Source organism: Nannobrachium achirus (assembly GCF_963921795.1).
Source record: "Nannobrachium achirus genome assembly, chromosome: 8".
NCBI lineage: Eukaryota > Metazoa > Chordata > Actinopteri > Myctophiformes > Myctophidae > Nannobrachium > Nannobrachium achirus.
In genome coordinates, this window is record NC_137817.1 from 45,711,623 (window position 1) to 45,730,455 (window position 18,833).

Genomic DNA, 18,833 nt, shown 5'->3' on the forward strand with positions numbered 1-18,833 from the left:
CATTGGCACATGGGTACATTGATACATTGGCACATTGCAGAGTCATTGGCACATTGGCACATTGGTACATTGATACATTGGCAGAGTCATTGCAGAGACATTCCTTGGATCGGTTACAGGATGATGACACAGCGATAGATGGGTATATAAACTCTCACTTGCAGGCTGTCGATACTCAAACACAACCTACTCCAGGTAAGAGAGGCGATCGCATTGGCCGATGGAAGTGATGTGTTTATAGGAGCTTTTTTTCTTCACCTTTTTGTATCAGGAAATCATTTGTGAATGAATGAAGTGTGGGGGCATATCTGTGAACGTTGAATGAATGTTGCATTCATCCGGTTTCTATTTTCTACTCATTGCTGTAGTCTGTCTAAATACCCTTTTTGTGGTTGTTTTCACAGGTTAGTGTCTGATCTGCAGGATGTGGACCATGGTGGGATTATCAGGAGTTCTGCTGGTTCTGTTCGTACAGACTGTTACTGCCAGACCAGGTAAACTGACTCTTAAGCCATTTAGGCCTAGAATTATTTAATGCTTTAACTATTGAAAAATAGTTAAAAGGGCCTTTCTGTGTGGAGTTTGCATGTTCTCCCCGTGTCTCCTAGGGTAGATACCCTCACAAAAACATGCAGTAATCCTGGTCTCTATAAAGCCTCCCCCTGGCCAGCCGGGGCGCCTGATGGAGGGGAATGGAACTGGTTGGAATAACATGTTCCTTCCACGCGCTACGTCCAACCGGGGAAGCTCCCCCTGTCAGGTGATAAGAAGCGGCCTGCTCACTCCTCATGCATTGAAGGAAGCATGAGCTCAGTTCGGGGCCCTCCCCAGGTTGGCAGAGGGAGAGTAGAGCCCAGGATCACAGCTTAGGCAATTGGCACCGGGTGAAAAAATGGGTTACAAAAATCGTGGGATAAAAATTAAAAGTAAAAAAAAATATATATATTGAAAAATAGCAGATATACAAGCTCACAGTGCGGCACTGAGTGCCACACTGTAAGCTTGTAGATCTGCTATTTTTGAAAAATCTTGATTGTGAAGTGATGACTCATTACTAAACCATAATTTTGTGGGGATGCTTTTAGCCCAGCCCGTGCAAAACAAATGCTTGCAATGGATTCTAAATCATGAAAAGCCATTGGTTTCTTGGTTTGACTCCTCACATTAGGGTACATCAAAATAGACATTTGTAACCTGCTGATCTGTTCCAGAGATAAAAGTGTTCCAATTCATGTTGTTACAACATAATTATGCAAAATGTGTTTGCATTACGTGTTGATTTAGAGGTACAATTAGTCCCCCCAGGAATCCGCGATTCCGCGATCACGGAATTTATCGCAGAATTCGCGACCACCCGCGGATTTCTCGGCCATTCGCGGACTTTTCTGACGTCCGCGGAATAACGGTTGCGAGTGGCAGCAGAGCGGCGGGAGTAGTCATTACTACTATTATAAAACGATGTGTACTTGGTCTGGTCAGTGGCCACCTCATACAGAGCCTGGGGAATAGCTTAGCTTCCCTCCTGCTAGTTGCACTGACGCTGTATTGGTCCGGTCCCACATTCGTTCCTGACAGAAACTGTGTCCTGAACTATAGTTCCTCTCTATGCCTCTATGGTCCTGGCAATAACAATGCTAATGCAGAAGAGAATAAATAAATATTACACCCATACTAGGTAGTAGGTAGGCTATCCTCTAAAATGTGGTTACTATGGGCAGGGTTTGCATGACAATATAGTCTTTGCAACAGAAAGTAATTATTAAAAATAATAACAATTAAAACAATAATAGATTTAATATTATATTTTTATTCTCAAAAATGATTATTTGATTATTCTAACCACTAATTACAATTAATTGTAGCTATTTCATGAAGGGTTTTACTTGATTATTAGAACTATACAATTCTTAGCTTGATAACTGGTCATTTTAGGTTGTTTTTTAATGTCCGCGGAATCAAGAATTGTTCACCACAGAATTCCGCAGAATCAGGATTGTTCTCCGCGGAATCAAGACTTTTTCTCCGCGGATTCCTGGGGGGACTATACAATGGCCTTGGCTTGCAAAACAAGTTTTTTTTTAAAGAAACCTTTGTTTAAACCAAAAAATAACCAAACAATATCACTTACACTAACTGTTATTCTTTCCTTTTTTTTTTTTTTTTTTATATGACTGCAGCCAAAACCCAACCTGAACCTGAGCATCCCGTGAGGAATGAACCCGGCCTGTCGGGACATCAGACCATCCTCATGATGGAGAGCAGTGAAGAATACCAGGACCATCCAGGTGATGCTACACACTAGTCTAGTGGTCCACGACCCCCCAAAATAATCATATGTTTAATAACCTTTAATACCCCACCCTGACGAGCACTTGGAGCTGTGGCAATACATTTTGTATGACACAGTTCTATTGTGAAAATAGCAGATCTACATGCTCACAACGCCTCGTTTTGCGAGGCGTTGTGAGCATGCAGATCTGCTATTTTCACAATTGCTGCCTCAAATATTCGACAATTTGGCAAATGTTTAGTTTATCATTTTAGAGGTGTTAAAAAATTACATTATATGTTTCATGGTGAAAATTTGTGTTTATAGTTTCAGCTTTTACTTTTCAAATAAATTATTTAAATGAATACATTTTTGTTTGTTAAAACAAGTGTTATATACCTCTACTGCACGATGAACCAAATGCCTTGGGGTAAATTGAACCAATTATCCTAATATGAATCACCATTCATATTCTTTGTATTAGGTCTTTGCTACTCAAATTATGATGAATGATCTTTCATTTTGATGTATTCACTCATTTAGAGAAGTTTTCAAAATTATATTAATAATTGCAAAAATTCAGGTTCTGAATAACAATCTTTATTTAATTGGTTTTATAGTTTTTCTTATGGTTTAAATAACCGTAAGAAAAGAAATAAGACTATTTGCAAAAGGGAAATGTGTTATTAAAATATTTCTGATAGGTAAATACATTATTTGTTCAAGTTTAAACTGTTAAAGTTAAGAATATCACGTGGGTCAACTTACCCCTTGACTTGGATCAACTTACCCCTAACCTGGGGCAAGTTGAGCCATATGGCTACTTTTTTTATATAAGTCATATAGTTTTGATTTGACTGCCATCTCACTTTTTCTTGCATCTAGGGCAACTTAAGCAAAAAGTGGTTCATCTTACCCCGTTCTCCCCTATAGAATGATTGTTCACTAACAGGGGTCTCCCTGGCTATCCAGCTCATTAGTAAAAAAGAAGATGTATTTTCAGGTTGGGATACATAATGTATCCAATCAGGTTAGAGAACTAGGATTGACAGCGTTTTAAACGTTTGACACACAACACACCTCTGTTCTAACCAAAACACATCACTCACACCAACTTTAATCTGAAAATAAAATTGTCTTTCTTTTTATTTTGTATTTTTGTTTAATATAAATGCAGCCCAAACCCGACCCGAACCTGAGCAACCCGTGATGAATGATGATGACCTACCCGACCCGTCAGGACGTTGGGGTGTGAGTTGGAGTGCGAGTTGGAGTGCGAGTGCGTGGGGTCACAGTGCGAGTGGGAGTTGGAGTGGGAGTATTGGATGGGATGATCCAGGTAGCCCAGAAGGTAACTATAATTATACAACAGATAGTTCCGACAAAGCAATCTGAGTGGTTGAAATAGCTCTCTACCCGTGCAAATAATGAGCACTACTGCACAGTCTCATCAAACAGTCATTCCAGGTCAAGACCGATTGCGGGAGGGGGTCGAGTCCGAGTTGAGACGGAAACCAACAGGGGTCGAGACCAAGTCAAGACCGAGACCAGATTAACATTTTTTTAAATAAATTCGCATTTGATAGGTACTGAGGTGTGGTCAGTGGGTATTATCCCACAGACATTATGAAAGAAAAAAACTATTGTGAAGAAAAAAGGAATTACTTTGATTACATTTATAGTGATTACTTTTGAACAGAGCCTCAGAAATAAGGAAAAAACAATAAAATACCCTGGCACTCTTCATTAAATCATTGTTTAATCCACTGCCTCCAATGTGGATGCTCCCTCCACTGGCTCCCGGTTGCGGCCCGCAATGAATACAAAACACTGATGGACCTTCAAAGCAGCCAAAGGTACGGCTCCTCCATACCTCCAAAACCTGATCAACCCCTACAACCCCGCCTCTTCACTCAGATCAGTCAACACAGGGATGCTGACAGAACCCTCGCTAAAAACCCCAGGACAAAAATCCACTCGTCCTAGACAATTTGCCCTCCTGGCCCCCAAACTGTGGAATAAACTCCCTGTCGCAATTAGAACTACAGATTCACTCCCTAGCTTGCGCTGTGGACTGAAGACTCACCTCTTCAGACTCCACCTAAACCCATAACACTACTGTAACACTCCCCTTCCCTCGATGACCATAAATGAAGCTAAATAGCATTTTTAGGTTTTTCTAGATTGATGTTCCTATGCATTTGTTGTATTGTTGTTAATGTGACATATTATCTTGCTTATTATACTAATGTATTACTTGCTTATTGTATAAGTTGCTTTGGATTAAAAGCGTCTGCTAAATGCCTAAATTGTAAATTGTTTTAAGAGCAAATCTGTCTTCTTTTCAGCCCAAGTTGTTTGTGGGAAGAGTCAAATCCAATTTGGCCTGCAACTGTCTACCCTGGGATCCTACGGGCTGGATGGATCCTCTGCTCACCTGGTGGACCGCCGCTGCTCCCATTCCACGGAGCATGACGGGACAGTGTGGTACCGAGTGGCCCGCCGGGCCAACGCCTGTGGAAACACACTCACGGTGAGGATCTGTCTGACCAATTCATGGTCTAATCTCACATGACTGTGGGAAAGAATTCAATTCTATTCTATTCTATTGTCCATTTTGGAGCTTAAATCGGGTCTAAATATGGGGGCCGGCCCAACCCAGCCCGACAGAACGTCAGCCCAGCCGACATTCTAAACAAGCTTAATTGCTGCAGCAGTCTTTATCTTACAATAAATGCGAGAAATCTCTGTGAGTATGTATGTACCGGTATGTATGTATGTATGTATGTATGTATGTATGTATGTATGTATGTATGTATGTGCCCCGCGTATCTCGAGAACCGTTCGACCCACCGGCTTCAGATTCGGCATGTGCTTTCCCCGCCGCGGCGCGGAGTGCAGTGCCGGGCCTCTGCCCGACCCGATGTGCGGTTTTCCCGAACCAGCGCAAAACGTTCGGAATCTCCGTATGCAGAGATGATTGTTGACATCAGGCTGTTTCTGAGGAAACCGGCGCAAGCGCTGACTCATTGTGACATCACATCATAAAAGGCTCTGACATCACGTACGCCACATGAGTCAACAAAAAATGCCATGGTTACGTACGGCTCTTATGACAACAGGTATAATGGGGTTTGCATTAAAGGGTAGGGCATTCAGAGATCTCCATATATGGGCATAAAATGGATGCTCAGTATGCGGAGCTGATGTCTGACATCAGGGTTTTCCGGAACCGGCACTGTGTCTGCATAGATCTCCATATAAGGGAATAAAATGGATGGTATAATGGGGTTTGCATTAAAGGGGAAACCGGCACTGTGTCTGCAACACAGTCGGAGACACAGACAGTTACAGATACATATATGGGCATAAAATGGACGTAGACACACAGATATCTCCATATATGGGCATAAATGGACACACATTGTGACGCATTTCCAAATGGCTGAAATGTAACATAGGACTGAAGTGGTGAATGTATGTTTTGTAGTGAGAATCAAAATCTACAATGTAATTGCGACCGTCAGGGAGCAGTTTACTATGAAAACCTCCACCGGCCGTCCGTCCGTCCGTCCGTCCGTCGGTCACACGTCACACGTCACACCTTTGCCCTGCTCATATCTCCGCATCAGTATGACATCACACCACATGTGTACACAAACCTTTGTGTACGTTGCTGTGGCAACAGTCTGTTGTTGCTGGTCTGTTAGTGTACGTTAGCAACCACCTTAGCAACCATGGTTTTACCCTAGCAACCAACTGTTTACCCTAGCAACCAACTGTTTACCATAGCAACCATGTTTTTTTACCCTAGCAACCAACTGTTTACCATAGCAACCAGATACACAGAGCAGGGATCTCCATATATGGGCATAAACAGGTGACATCACACTGATGTCAGATACTCAGAGCAGGGATTTCTCCATAATATATGGGCATAAAAGGGATTCTGTTAGGGATCTCCATATATGGGCATAAAAGGGATTCTGTTAGGGATCTCCATATATGGGCATACAAGGGATTCTGTTAGGATCTCCATATATGGGCATAAAAGGGATTCTGTTAGGGATCTCCATATATGGGCATAAAAGGGATTCTGTTAGGGATCTCCATATATGGGCATAAAAGGGATTCTGTTAGGGATCTCCATATATGGGCATAAAAGGGATTCTGTTAGGGATCTCCATATATGGGCATGAAAGGGATTCTGTTAGGGATCTCCATATATGGGCATAAAAGGGATTGTATCCCAGATGATGCCCTGTTAGGAGATCCACACTAACAGAATCCATATATGGTCCTACCGACAGCTGCTATAAGACCAACGGTCGCTTATCTCCCGATTAGGGAGTCTTACTGGTTAGTAACTAACTTTTTCAAATAAATATAGTGGAGTAAAAGTACAATGTTTGGATTCGAGATGTAGTGGAGTAGAAGCAAAAGTATTGGAAATTGGAAATACTCAAGTAAAGTACAAATATCTCAAAATTGTACTTAAGTACAGTACTTAAGTAAATGTACTTTTACAGCACTGGTCATATAACAGGTTAAACGACAGGGAATTTAGTATATGAAAAAATCATTCTGGTGTTGCTAATGAAATCGGGCGGCCGAGCTTCTAGTTATTTCAATGAATGTAGCTATAATAATTAAGCAATATTACACAAGAGGGTGTGCATTATCGCGGTTATTTGGCCCGACAGCCTTGCTGCAGGAACGAGCTGAAGGCGAGTTCCGTAGGCAGGGCTGAAGGGCCAAATAACCGCGATAAGGCAGACCCTCGAGTGTAATATTGCGATTATACAACTGTTGCCCTTAAAAAAAACATGTCAACTTCATTTCATTGTAATTAAGATATACGATAGGAATTTGTAATTTTTTAATGCCTCATTTAGTGACTATGTCCCTGAACTTCACATGAAAACTGCTAGCCTAGCCGCCTAGCATAGTGTGGGGAGAGGGAGAGCGCACAGCTGGAATCTTTGCTTGATGAGACAGTGCAGTAGTGCTCATTAACTGCACTGTTCGAGAGCCTGTTTTCCATTGGGAGCCCGACTACCTGTTGTATAATGTGAAATATCCTGGTACTTACTGTAGGTACTAGTCCCCAGCCGATGAGAGGATTACCCAGATTGTCCATTTAACCTCTTGTTTGTCTTTCAGACCAACAGCACGCATGCCATCTACTCCAACACTTTATTCGTCTACCCTGCAAACGACGACGCCTCTGAGTCTGCAGCGAGTTTCCACTTCTCCTGTGTCTATCCTCTGGACACAAAGACCGGTCAAAATGTGGCCTCCGTACCAACCGGTCTGTAAGTATGCTTAATTTATAGACAGTTTAAAGGTTTGTTGCTCTTATTAAAGAAAAACGGATGCTAAAATAAAAATAAGCTTCATATATGTGTTTCTATTCAAAAATGACCACAAAAAGCGTAAAATAATGATAAAAAAATAATGTTGGCCATTGTCAGACAGACACTTTGTTTACATTCTAGTCTACAGACTAGGATGTAAACAAGTGTCGGCCCTACAATGAAAAGGTTGACTATAGCTCCTTTAAGGAAGATAAAAACTAAAACAAACACCTGGTGGGAAGTGAGCGGCGCTATTTATGAATTAGTTTGATTAAGCGTCACACGGAGCTTGGCCATTGTGACCCTGGACGTACAACAAACTTTGAGCGCTTTGTGCCAAGATGTAGGCCAGATGTAGGCCACGTTTCAGAGCCAGGACATTTTTAGGGGCCCAGATGTGGGAGCTTAGCTCCTTCCAGGAGCACCGCTCAACAATAGGTAGAGGTTGTTACAGGTAGCTCACATTTTGCCCAGTCCAAGTACAGTAGGTAACTATTTCCTTATGCTTATTATTTTTTTGTCCCCCAGATCTGTGGCGGGCTGAAATGGAGGGGATTCTTCAACGATGCAAGGAGTCCCAATATATGACTTCGATTTTCGATTTTTGTGATTTCTGTGATTCATATTTTTTCTTAACACAATCAAGGAGAATTTAAGGAGAATTGTTAACATTTATAAAAATGTTATATTGATTTCTATTCTTTCCTTTCTATATAAAAATCTACAATCAAATCCCAATCAATCAATAAAATACTTAAGCATTCATATCTGCCCTTTTTGTGGTTTGATGTCAATGTTCATAAATACACAAGAGAGACAGCGAGAGAGGGGGGGGGGGGGGGAGTTGCAGGGATAGAGGGCGAGCGACAGTGATTGTCCTTGTACGAAGTGTGACCCACACCCGTCAGGTGTGGGCGCACGCATGTGTGTGTGTGTGTGTGTGTGTGTGTGTGTGTGTGTGTGTGTGTGTGTGTGTGCGTGTGTGTGTGTGTGTGTGTGTGTGTGTGTGTGTGTGTGTGTGTGTGTGTGTGTGTGTGTGTGTGCGTGTGTGTGCGTGTGCGTGTGTGTGTGTGCACGTCCTTGCGTCTGTGTGTCTTTGCTTTTATCTACTGTTTCACCCGTTTCGCTCATTTGTTACACATGACTTGTTAGCCTGTGCACAGCTGGAGAGGAGTGCCATTTATGATGTGAGCGTGTCTTAGAGCAGTCTTTCTCAAATGCGTGCACGCATGTGTGTGTGTGTGTGTGTGTGTGTGTGTGTGTGTGTGTGTGTGTGTGTGTGTGTATACGTGCACAAGTCATGCATCCTTACTGTGACCTAAATACACTAATGTGTGTGTGCGCGTGCGTGCGTCCGTGTGTGTGCGCGTGCGTGCGTCCGTGTGTGTGTGTGTGTGCGTGTGTATGTGTGCGCGCGCGCGTGTGTGCGTGCGTGCACATGCGTGCGCATGCGTGCGTGCGTGCGTGCGCGTGTGTGTGTGTGTGTGGAGAGCTTGTTGGTGACATCACTGTAATGATTACACAGTTATCCTTAAAGACAGCGGAGCTGAGTGAGGCCTCATTAGCACAATGGATTTTAATGGGCCTCTTTAGGCAGATAAAAGACACTGTCCCCACAGACGGCGTTCACACTTCACACAGGCTGGCTCAAAGTTCATTTCGTGCGGATTCAAACAAACTAGTTCACGTTCAGGCTTCACACATTTTAGAATCTTGAAGTTCACAGTCAACCCCCCAAAAGTGAACTGTTTATTTCACATTCATTCGACTCGGGTTTTCTTTTTAATGAGCTGCTTTGAGCTATTCTTCTCCAATAGAACCTCCTCCTACCCATCCATCCCTAGCACCCAATCATTGCCACTGCGCTGCCTATTTTCCAAACTTAATTAATCACTGTGTACTACTATAGAACCGCTGACAGAGAGTGCGTTTAATAGCCAAGTAAAAATGCCACATTATGCACGAAGTGAAAAAAGAGTAAAGTTATATAATGTAGATGCAATAAGAAATTGATTTAGCATGAAACAAATGATACGGCAGTTCAAAAACATAATGTATCCCAGGGTGTGCCTACTCATCTGGGTAGGATTTCCCAGCGTGCCTTGGGGCGCAAACTTGTGTTGTTGTTGATTCATTGTGCTTTGCGTGTCAACACGTTAACTCCCCTCCACACACATACACACACACACACACACGCACGCACGCACAACACACACACACACACACACACACACACACACACACACACACACACACACACACACACACACACACACACACACACACACACTGATGACACGTTTGCCAATTGATTCCTTCCCACACACATTTATTTCTCTGTTGTCTCACCTGCCAGTGAGGAGCGCCCACCTCCCGGCCAACACTCCCTGCTGAGTGCTGACAGGTGCCACCCCAGCCTAAAGGATTACAAGCAGTGACAATTATCACCCTCCCAAAAGTCTCATCCCCTCTGTGATTCCCCGTCTAAGTTGGCTGTCCAGAGCGATCATAGCCTAGTAGTGTACGTCTACCTTGGAATGTATTGACTACCATCATTGCATAGCCTAGTCTATGGCCTATAACCTAACTCTGAAGGTTCATATTAGGAATGCACAATTTCCCCTTTAAAGCTCTTTCTTTCTAACGATTATGTACGGCATGATTACAAGTTGAGTAAAAATAATATCAAGAAGCTACCAAGAGTTGCCACCAGTGTTGTGCTTGGCAAAGCTTCTTCAAGTAGAGCTCTTTGAAGCTGATATATATTTGTTACCCAGGCACAATTTCCATGTCACATGATGTTCTTACCCTTTTCAAATGTATTGGGATTTTATTTTATTTTTCATTAGTGGCAACAGAAGGAACAAGGCATTTTTAAGTAGCTAAAAAAAAACAAAGCATTATGTTACTTGCTACACAAAAAAAGTAAAGTACTCAAATGCAAAAGTACTTGCATAAGACATTATTTCATTCTCTGTCTCATCTTCTCTCTGTTTCTCTATCTGTGTCTCACACTCCACCACACACACTCACAAACACCCCATACCCCAGAGAGGATCTTGAGCGAGTGACAGATGAGACATATGAAGAGAGAGAGCAGATGGGGGGGAGAAAGAGAGAGAGAGAGAGAGAGACAGAGAGAGAGAGAGAGAGAGATGCGGGTTTTGTCATTATGCTTTACCCCTCATTGGAGGCCTGCTCATCTGACTAATGGGATTGGCTGCAGCCATCGCAGCTCACATCAGGCAGACCGCACGCACACGCTTTCAATTAGAGCAGGGACGGAGAGAGAGAGAGTGGAGAGAGAGAGAGAGAGAGAGAGAGAGAGAGAGAGAGAGAGAGAGAGAGAGAGAGAGAGAGAGAGAGAGAGAGCGCGAGAGAGAGAGAGAGAGATATGAATGGAGGATGCAGAGATCATTTCGTTGTCAATACACTTGCTGTGTGGACATGGTATATGTAAAACACCATGAAGGTGTAGAAGCTGAACACGGAGCCTATAGATAATTAGTCATGCATGCCAGGTTCGCTGCCTGTGGCAAAGTTTCAGAAATTGTTTTCGTGTTGTGGGGCACAAGTTTAACAATGACCCCCATCAAATCAGGCAGATATTGAGCAACATTTTTGGGTGATGTTTTGAACATAGACACTAGGGCAGGGTTCCCCGATTAGTTTTCCCCAAGGGCCGAATTATGTCTAGGGTACCAAGCAGAGGGCCACAGCATTGCGGGGGGCGACGGCGGCCTTCCTGCTACTCCAGCAACAGTTCAGATATACTAGTGCTACTACTAATTGTTGCTGCTCATATACCACCATTATTATGATGATTATTATTGGTTGCGGTAATAATTTAGACCTGGGATCTTAAATCCTGTGTCAACACAAGGAGAAAATGCACTCCTAAAAGTTGAAACAAAATAAGTTAAGAACCAACCAGTTTTCTTGAAAAGTATGCATGTGACAGTGCAGAGACATAATTGCCTGTGTTTAACAAAATCCAAATTTGGTGCAACATTGATAACCCAATATCATTTCCACATGAATATCAGCCAGCCTTACTGTCGTGCGCGAGAAGAAATGCACACACACCTAACATGCACTAAAATAAGTTGGTGTGACAGAGGAGGGGCTGAAGAGATAATGTTACACTTTGATTTCTTCACATTTGACCCATATTGTTCCTCTTGCTTTGCAATGCACTGCAGGCCTATGCGATTCTACTCCAACATTAAACCAGTACTTTGCAACTCGTCTCTGTGACTTGATTTAATGATTTCATATTCCACAAAAGGCAAAAAGTAATTGTCTCTTCAAAGGTGTTGTCTGAAGCAATTAGTATAAAAACTGCTCTTTTCTTTGCTCGTCTTTCTCTCTCTAGTAATATGTTCTAATCTTATGTACCTGTGCACAAGATGTAAAGCAGCATGGCACAGCAGCATGGCTAAGAGGCTGACAAGAGCCAACCTGCCTTCACAGCTGCTGGTCAGTGGTGGAGAGTGACTTTACTCAAGCACTGTACTTAAATACAATTTTGAGGTATTCTTTTTACTTTACTGGAGTATTTCCAATCGTAAGTACCTTTACTTCTACTCCACTACATCTCAGAGGCAGACTTAGAACTTTTACTCCACTACAATGATCGCCTCACGTTTACTGGCTGAGATGCACTGGAACAAACTCTGATTTAGACTCAGATAGATGGACGGACGGATGGACGGACGGACGGACGGACGGACGGACGGACGGACGGACGGACGGAAAGCTCGCTGAACGAGGGAGAGAAGAGGGGAGAAAACGATTAGGTTTCGTACGAAACCATGTTTATTTAATACCGGAGGACAAGGTCCCCCTATGGGATAACAGCGCCATCTGGCGGTGCAACAGAGTAAAACTCATGTACTCCCGTACGAGAAATATTATTATTTGTCGGCAGGGCTGTCAATCACAAACGAGGGCACCGCCCCCGAGTGTATATAAGCCCTGTGGGCTCACCTAACTTCCTCTAAAGCCGCACCTCTGCGCCCGCAACTAGCGAACCGAGGGGCTTTATTTCGGGGGACCTTGTCCTCCGGTATTAAATAAACATGGTTTCGTACGAAACCTATACGTTTATTGTCATACCTCCAGACAAGGTCCCCCTATGGGAGTCATACACTCCCCGAGAAGCCATGAACCGACAAGACTGTCGTGCACATCGACCGTATCCGGGAGGAGGTCCCGTCAACCGACGTGACCCCTTTAGGACTGATCCGACCCAGACCCACAGGGCCTGGGCGTGTACAGACAGAAAAAGACCCTGACAGACCGAGGCCCGCCTTATGCACTAAGGAAGACACAGGTCCGCCTTATAATTACTGCAGTAAAATAAGGGCAAATTCAGGGTCCCCCCCCATGTATCCTGGAGACAGTAGCCTACTGCTTCAGGAAGGGGAGAGCGCCGCCCCACTACATAGTAGGAAGGGCAGCAGCACCCAGAACCGTATGCGCCATAGCAGAAGGCGCAACGTCCAGGTGATAGTAGGTTGCAAAGGTGGACGGTGAAGACCAATTCGCCGCCGCACAAATCTCCTCAATGGAGACCCCTTTGGACAACGCCCAAGAGGTAGACACACCCCCAGTACTGTGGGCCTTAAGCGCCACCGGCACTTCAGACCCAGACCGGGTGTAAGCCAACCTAATTGCATCCACAAGCCATCTCGACAGAGTGGGTTTGGACACCGCTTTTCGCTGACTGGCATTCAAGACCACGAAAAGCTGAGAAGTAGACCAGCTGTCCACCGTCCTGTCACAGTAGACCTTCAGGGCTCTAACTGGGCAAAGACAATGAAGACGCCTATCCTCCTCCGAAGCAAACGGAGGAGGATGGGAAGCCGTCAACTCAACAGGTTCCTTCGGGACCACTCGGTTCTTAGGAACAAAACTCAATTGAGGTTTGAGAAGAACCCTAGAGTCATTATTGAGAAACCTCATACAATCAGGGCTCACAGAGAGCGCATGAAGATCGCTCACACGCTTAGCCGTGGAAAAGGCAAGCAAAAGAGCTGTTTCGAAACTTAAATGTTTCAAAGAGGTCCTCCCAATCGGTTCAAAGGGTGCCTTGCAAAGGCCCACGAGAACCACTTGTAGATCCCAAACAGGAAACAAGGCTCTGGTCACAGGTCTTAAATGGTCAACACCATGCATGAACTGGACCACCTCAGGGATTTTAGAAAGGCTCATACCTGCCACCCCCAGGTGGCAGGCATCAATAGCCGCTAAATAACCCCTAGTGTAGAGAACGCCAGACCAAGGTCCAGGCGGTCCTGCAGGAAATCTAACACCCTCTGGGCCGAAGCTAAATGAGCCACCACAGGTGGCTCCTGTAGCTCACACCAGTCCAGAAAGGCATTCCACCTTCCATCATACACAGCCCTAGTAGAGGGGGCTCTAGCACTCTGAATAGTGGCTACAACCGTTGGTGAGAAGCCTGCTGCGAGCAGGTTCTCCCTCTCACGGGCCAAACCCACAGGTCTAGGCCCCGTGGGTCTGGATGGAAGATCTCGTCCCCTGCCTGACGCAGCAGATCCCTGTGCACGGGTAGCCGCCAAGGGGGTTGAGAGAGCAGTGGGGTGATCAGAGACCTCCACACTCCCCTGGATGGTGTCACCAGAAGAACCTCCTGGTTGGAACATCTGATCCTCTCCAGCGTGGGAAGGATCAGTTCCAGGGGTGGAAACGCGTAGAGAAGACCTCGTGGCCATTCGTAAGCAAACGCGTCCAACCCCAGAGGAGAAGGCCCCCTCACTGAGAAGTAACGGGGGCACTTCGCGTTCTCCTGGGAAGCAAAGAGATCCACTCGAGGTTGACCGAACCTGGAGAAGATCTGTCTCACCACCGCAGGGTGGAGAGACCAATCCTCGTAACGAGGCTCCCCCCTGGACAACAGATCGGCGCCGCCGTTCTGAAGGCCCGGGACATGGGAGGCTCTGATGGACCTCAGCCGAGGCAAGCACCAGAGGGTCATCTCGCGCGCCAGCTGATCCAGCACGCGCGAGGCGAGGCCGCCCTGTTTGTTGATGTAATACAGGGCCGCCGTGTTGTCCGTCCTGACCAGAACATGACAACCTTGGAGAAATGGCTCGAAATGCTTGAGCGCCAAGTAGATCGCCATCAACTCCAGATAGTTGATGTGGTGTTCCAACATGGCCGGGGTCCACAGACCCCTGGCCGAACGCCCCTCGTGGGTGGCACCCCACCCCGAGCGGCTGGCGTCCGTGGTGATCACCTTGCGTGACACCACCTCGCCCATGGAGACTCCAATCATTAACAACGCCTGGTCCAGCCATGGGACTAGCGCGTCCATGCAGGCCTGGCTGACCACCACTCCCTGCACCCTTGCAGGGGAGGAATCCTGAGCGTCAGTGTCCACCGCCAGAACGGTCTCATATGAAACCTGCCCAGGCGAAGAAGTTGCACCGCTGAAACCATCAGCCCTGCCAACTTCATACACTCCTTGTAACTGACCACTTGGTTCAGTTGAAAGGAGCGAAGACACGTCAGGAACCTGTCCACCCCCTCTAGAGAGAGGCGGGCAGACAACGTGGTCGAATCCAGAGGTATCCCCAAGAAGGAGATCTGCTGGGAGGGCGTCAACATACTTTTGCCAAAAGACGTTGAAAAACCCAAGGCCTTCAGGTGGGCCAACACCAAGTTGGTGTAATATCCCTATTCCAGAAGGGATGCAGCCCCCCCCCCTTTTTTCCGTACCAGGAAAAGGTCGAGTCCAGAAACCAAGCTGGTTCAGGTCTCGTAAGAGCTCTACTATAGCACCATTGCATAGTACCGAGCTTATTTCCTCACTCAGAGCCCCTGCTTACAAGCACGGGCTCGAGTGTAAATACCCCAGCTGGAAGCGGGGGTGGTTCAAGAAATGCAATCTAAGGCCACGTGTTACTGACGTAACACCCATTGCTCGGATTGCACAGTCCCCAATGTTTATCAGAATACCATAGGGTATTAAATAAACAAGGGTTCCGTCCGGAACCTAACCGTTTCACACAACGTGTTAACGTGCTGTGAAACGAGGGAGAAACCATTAGGTTGCACGGGGGAGAAGGAACGTTGGGGATTAGCACTTCCGTAACCGGGAAGTTCCCCTCCTTATCCGGTGACGGCCGCGCCAACGGGCGTGACGTCAACATGTTGAACGGTGGTGGAAAGAGAAACAGAAAGAGCATTCTGCGAGATACGGTTCGTTACGTAAAAACATTTACCCCAGCACAGGGAAGAACGTGTATACGTTTAAACCAGATCTGAGGCCTTTAATAGTTCCTTGCAGGGAAAATTAGGCCAACTCACAATACCATACACCGATAGTGAAACACTTCCTGTCCCGCACTAGAATCGACACTACAGTGCCGTTTAGTGTAGGCAGAGGAGAATTGCACATAGGAGAAACCGCACCACTGTGAACCGCAGTTAACATGGGTGGGAACCTCAGCATGTCTGCAACACATTCAGATTGTAACCTGTCTGCATGACTGCATGACTGGGAAATCTGTTATTGTGAGTGAGTAGAGAACCCTGCATGGGTTCCATCACACTGAGTGGTTGCAAGCGATAAGAGGTTGTCCGTGCAAGTGTAGGAGAGAGCAGGCCACGCTTGCTCACAACTCTTTTTTCCCAAGACATTGGGGACAAGGGAGGCAGTAAACATTTTCATTATCCCTGCGTGGAATAAGGAAAATAAATATTAGCGCCTGGGGGAAGGAGGCCCCTGTGTAGTCAGGGACCCCTGTGCCCACAGTCCAAGTCATTTACGCCACCTCTTCCCACAGGTTCTGTGGGAGGAGTCCGGCTCGGCGTCCCTGAAGAGTGTTAAGATGCTGTACACAACACTCCATGCTCCTGTTCTGAACTGAACCCGGCACGACAGTGCCGCTCAGTGGAGACAGAGGAGAATAGCACAGAAGGGAAGCTTTGTTATTGTGACTAATAGCAAAGCAGTGGAGCCCATTGCAAAACCAGGGAAAAACCTTTTAATTGTCACCAGTCTGCAGGACTGGGACAATAAGTAATCCTTTGAGTGATTAAAGAGCCCTGCATGGGTCTCTATACACTGACTGGCTGTAAGCAGAGAGGAGGGTCCTTTGTGCTAGGGACTGAGAGGTAGGTAAACAAAAGTTTTGTTCGACCACCACACTCCCACTGATGACATGGGAAAAAGCTACTGGGCAACAGAGATTTTCATTCTCCCCTGCGTGGGAAGAACTCAAATGTCTGCATTGAGGGGGAGGAGGACCGTGTGCCGTCACGGAACCCAGACCCCGTGGAGGGCTAGGCCCTCAACCCTATGTCATCTAACACACCCACTTCCCACAAGCCTTGTGGGGAGAGCTGTGTTTAGTGCGCTTGAGCGCATGTAAGTGGTGTCCTTGAGCCCCACCATGTGGAAAAAACCACAGTCCGGGTGCCGCAGACCCAGGCCCCCTTCCGCTGGTACAGTGGAGGGGAGAGCGGGATGTAGGACTTGCAGGACTCACTTGTAGGAGGAATACTGGGAGAAGAGCCTTCAACCAAATTCAGTCCCTCCTCATCCTCACTCTCAAATTCATCCCCGCCTTTAACGGCGTTGTTCGGAGGCGTGCCACCAGAACAAGAGCGTGCCAGGAAGATCCGGGCTCAGCCAGCATGGCCGAGAACGAAAAATCCAAGGGGAAGGAGGAGGAAGTCGCCGTTAGCCGCCCCCAGCGTGGGGGCAGCCAGGCGGACCAGTAGGTTCTCTCCCCTGAATAAAAACGGCGCCAGCCGTACCGGGGAGAGAGGGCGGGAACCGGCGTCGCCGCTCGCCGCCCCCGGCGTGGGAGCGGCGGGACGGGGTCCCTTGAAGTTGCAGGCGCCAGCCGTAGGGCACCAGCGGCGCGCTGGAGCCCCCAATAGGCGTCGTGGCTGCAGGCGGGAACCGGAGCCGCCGCTAGCCGCCCCCAGCGTGGGAGCGGCCGGGCGGACTAGCAGGCTCTCCTCCCTGGAACGGCGGAGCCGAACCTGCGGGGGAGAGGGCCGGCGTGTGGTCCCGTGAAGTTGCAGAACGCCAGCCGTAGGGCCCCAGCGGCGCGCTGGAGCCCCCGATAGGCGTAGTGGCTGCAGGCTGCAGACCGGGGCAGGAAGCAGCGCTGTGGCGTACAGCGCCGCGAGCCCCGGAGGCAGAAACAACATGGTGTCGTAGCTGCAGGCGGGAAAAAACCTCGCCGCTAGCCGCCCCCAGCATGGGAGCGGCCGGGCGGGCTAGCAGGTTCTCCTCCCTGGGACGGCGGCTAGCCGAACCGGCGGGAGAGAGGGCGAGAACCGGCAAGTAGTCCCGTGACATTGCAGCCGACCGCCGTAGGGCACCAGCGGCGCGCTGGAGCCCCCTGTAGGCGTAGTGGCTGCAGGCTGCGGCCCGGGGCGAGAAGCAGCGCTGTGGCGTACAGCGCCGCGAGCCCCGGAGGCAGAAAAGTCCGGTGGAGGGAAACCAGGCAGGCCACAAAGCTAGTGGAGGCTAAGTGAAGGAAGCACAAACAGCGGGCACCGCTGCGCGCCAAAACAACCTGCCAGGAGAGTCCCGGAGCCCTGGTCGGCGAGACCAGGGCGGCGGGGACAATACGAGAAAACACCGGAAAACAGTGGAAGGTCCTAGCCAGCTAGAAGTGAAAACAATAGCGACACCCAAGCTAGGGCACGCTAGCAATCAGTGCCCTGGGCGAGGGCCTTCTAGCATGAGGCTACCAAACAAAGGAACAAGCAAGCAAGGCCACATGCTAACGCTCGAAAGACTCACCACATGAAGGAATTTCCGAGGGTGGGTGTCCTCACCAGCGATAAGTCTCCAGCATCCAGACAGACCAAACTTCCAGGGGAACAAGGATAGCAGCATGCTAGCCGAGGGCCGTGGAACATCGGACATCGTGGCGTTGGCTAGCTAGCAGCTAAGCAAGGCTAAGCTAAGCTACACCATGCTAACGCCCGATAGAAAGTCTGAGGGATGAGAACGGAAACTTTACCTCAGACAATGCAGAACGGATGAGTATCTTCATTGGCGATGAGGCCTTTGCAGCTGGGAAGGCCGCACTTCTTCGGTACCCTGGCTAGCAGGCTGCTAACCGTGGGTCGACGAGCCGCCATCGTGAGCTAACCGAAGCTAACCGAAGCTAAGCTAGGGCAGGGAAACACGTGGCAGAACGTACAGAGAAGAA

The 18,833-nt window shown here is 47.4% G+C and overlaps 1 protein-coding gene across 1 annotated transcript in view; it reads right to left on the minus strand.

Annotated features, from left to right (window-relative positions):
• LOC308290145 (endothelin-converting enzyme-like 1) overlaps positions 1-18,833 on the minus strand; it is a gene marked incomplete at both ends in the record, with an annotated part of 66,245 nt that overhangs the window by 35,302 nt on the left and 12,110 nt on the right. The window contains 2 exons of the mRNA XM_080731920.1: positions 3,498-3,624; positions 4,707-4,783. Of these exons, the coding sequence (XP_080588046.1) occupies positions 3,498-3,624; positions 4,707-4,783 (204 nt within the window). The remainder of the gene's footprint in view (positions 1-3,497; positions 3,625-4,706; positions 4,784-18,833) is intronic.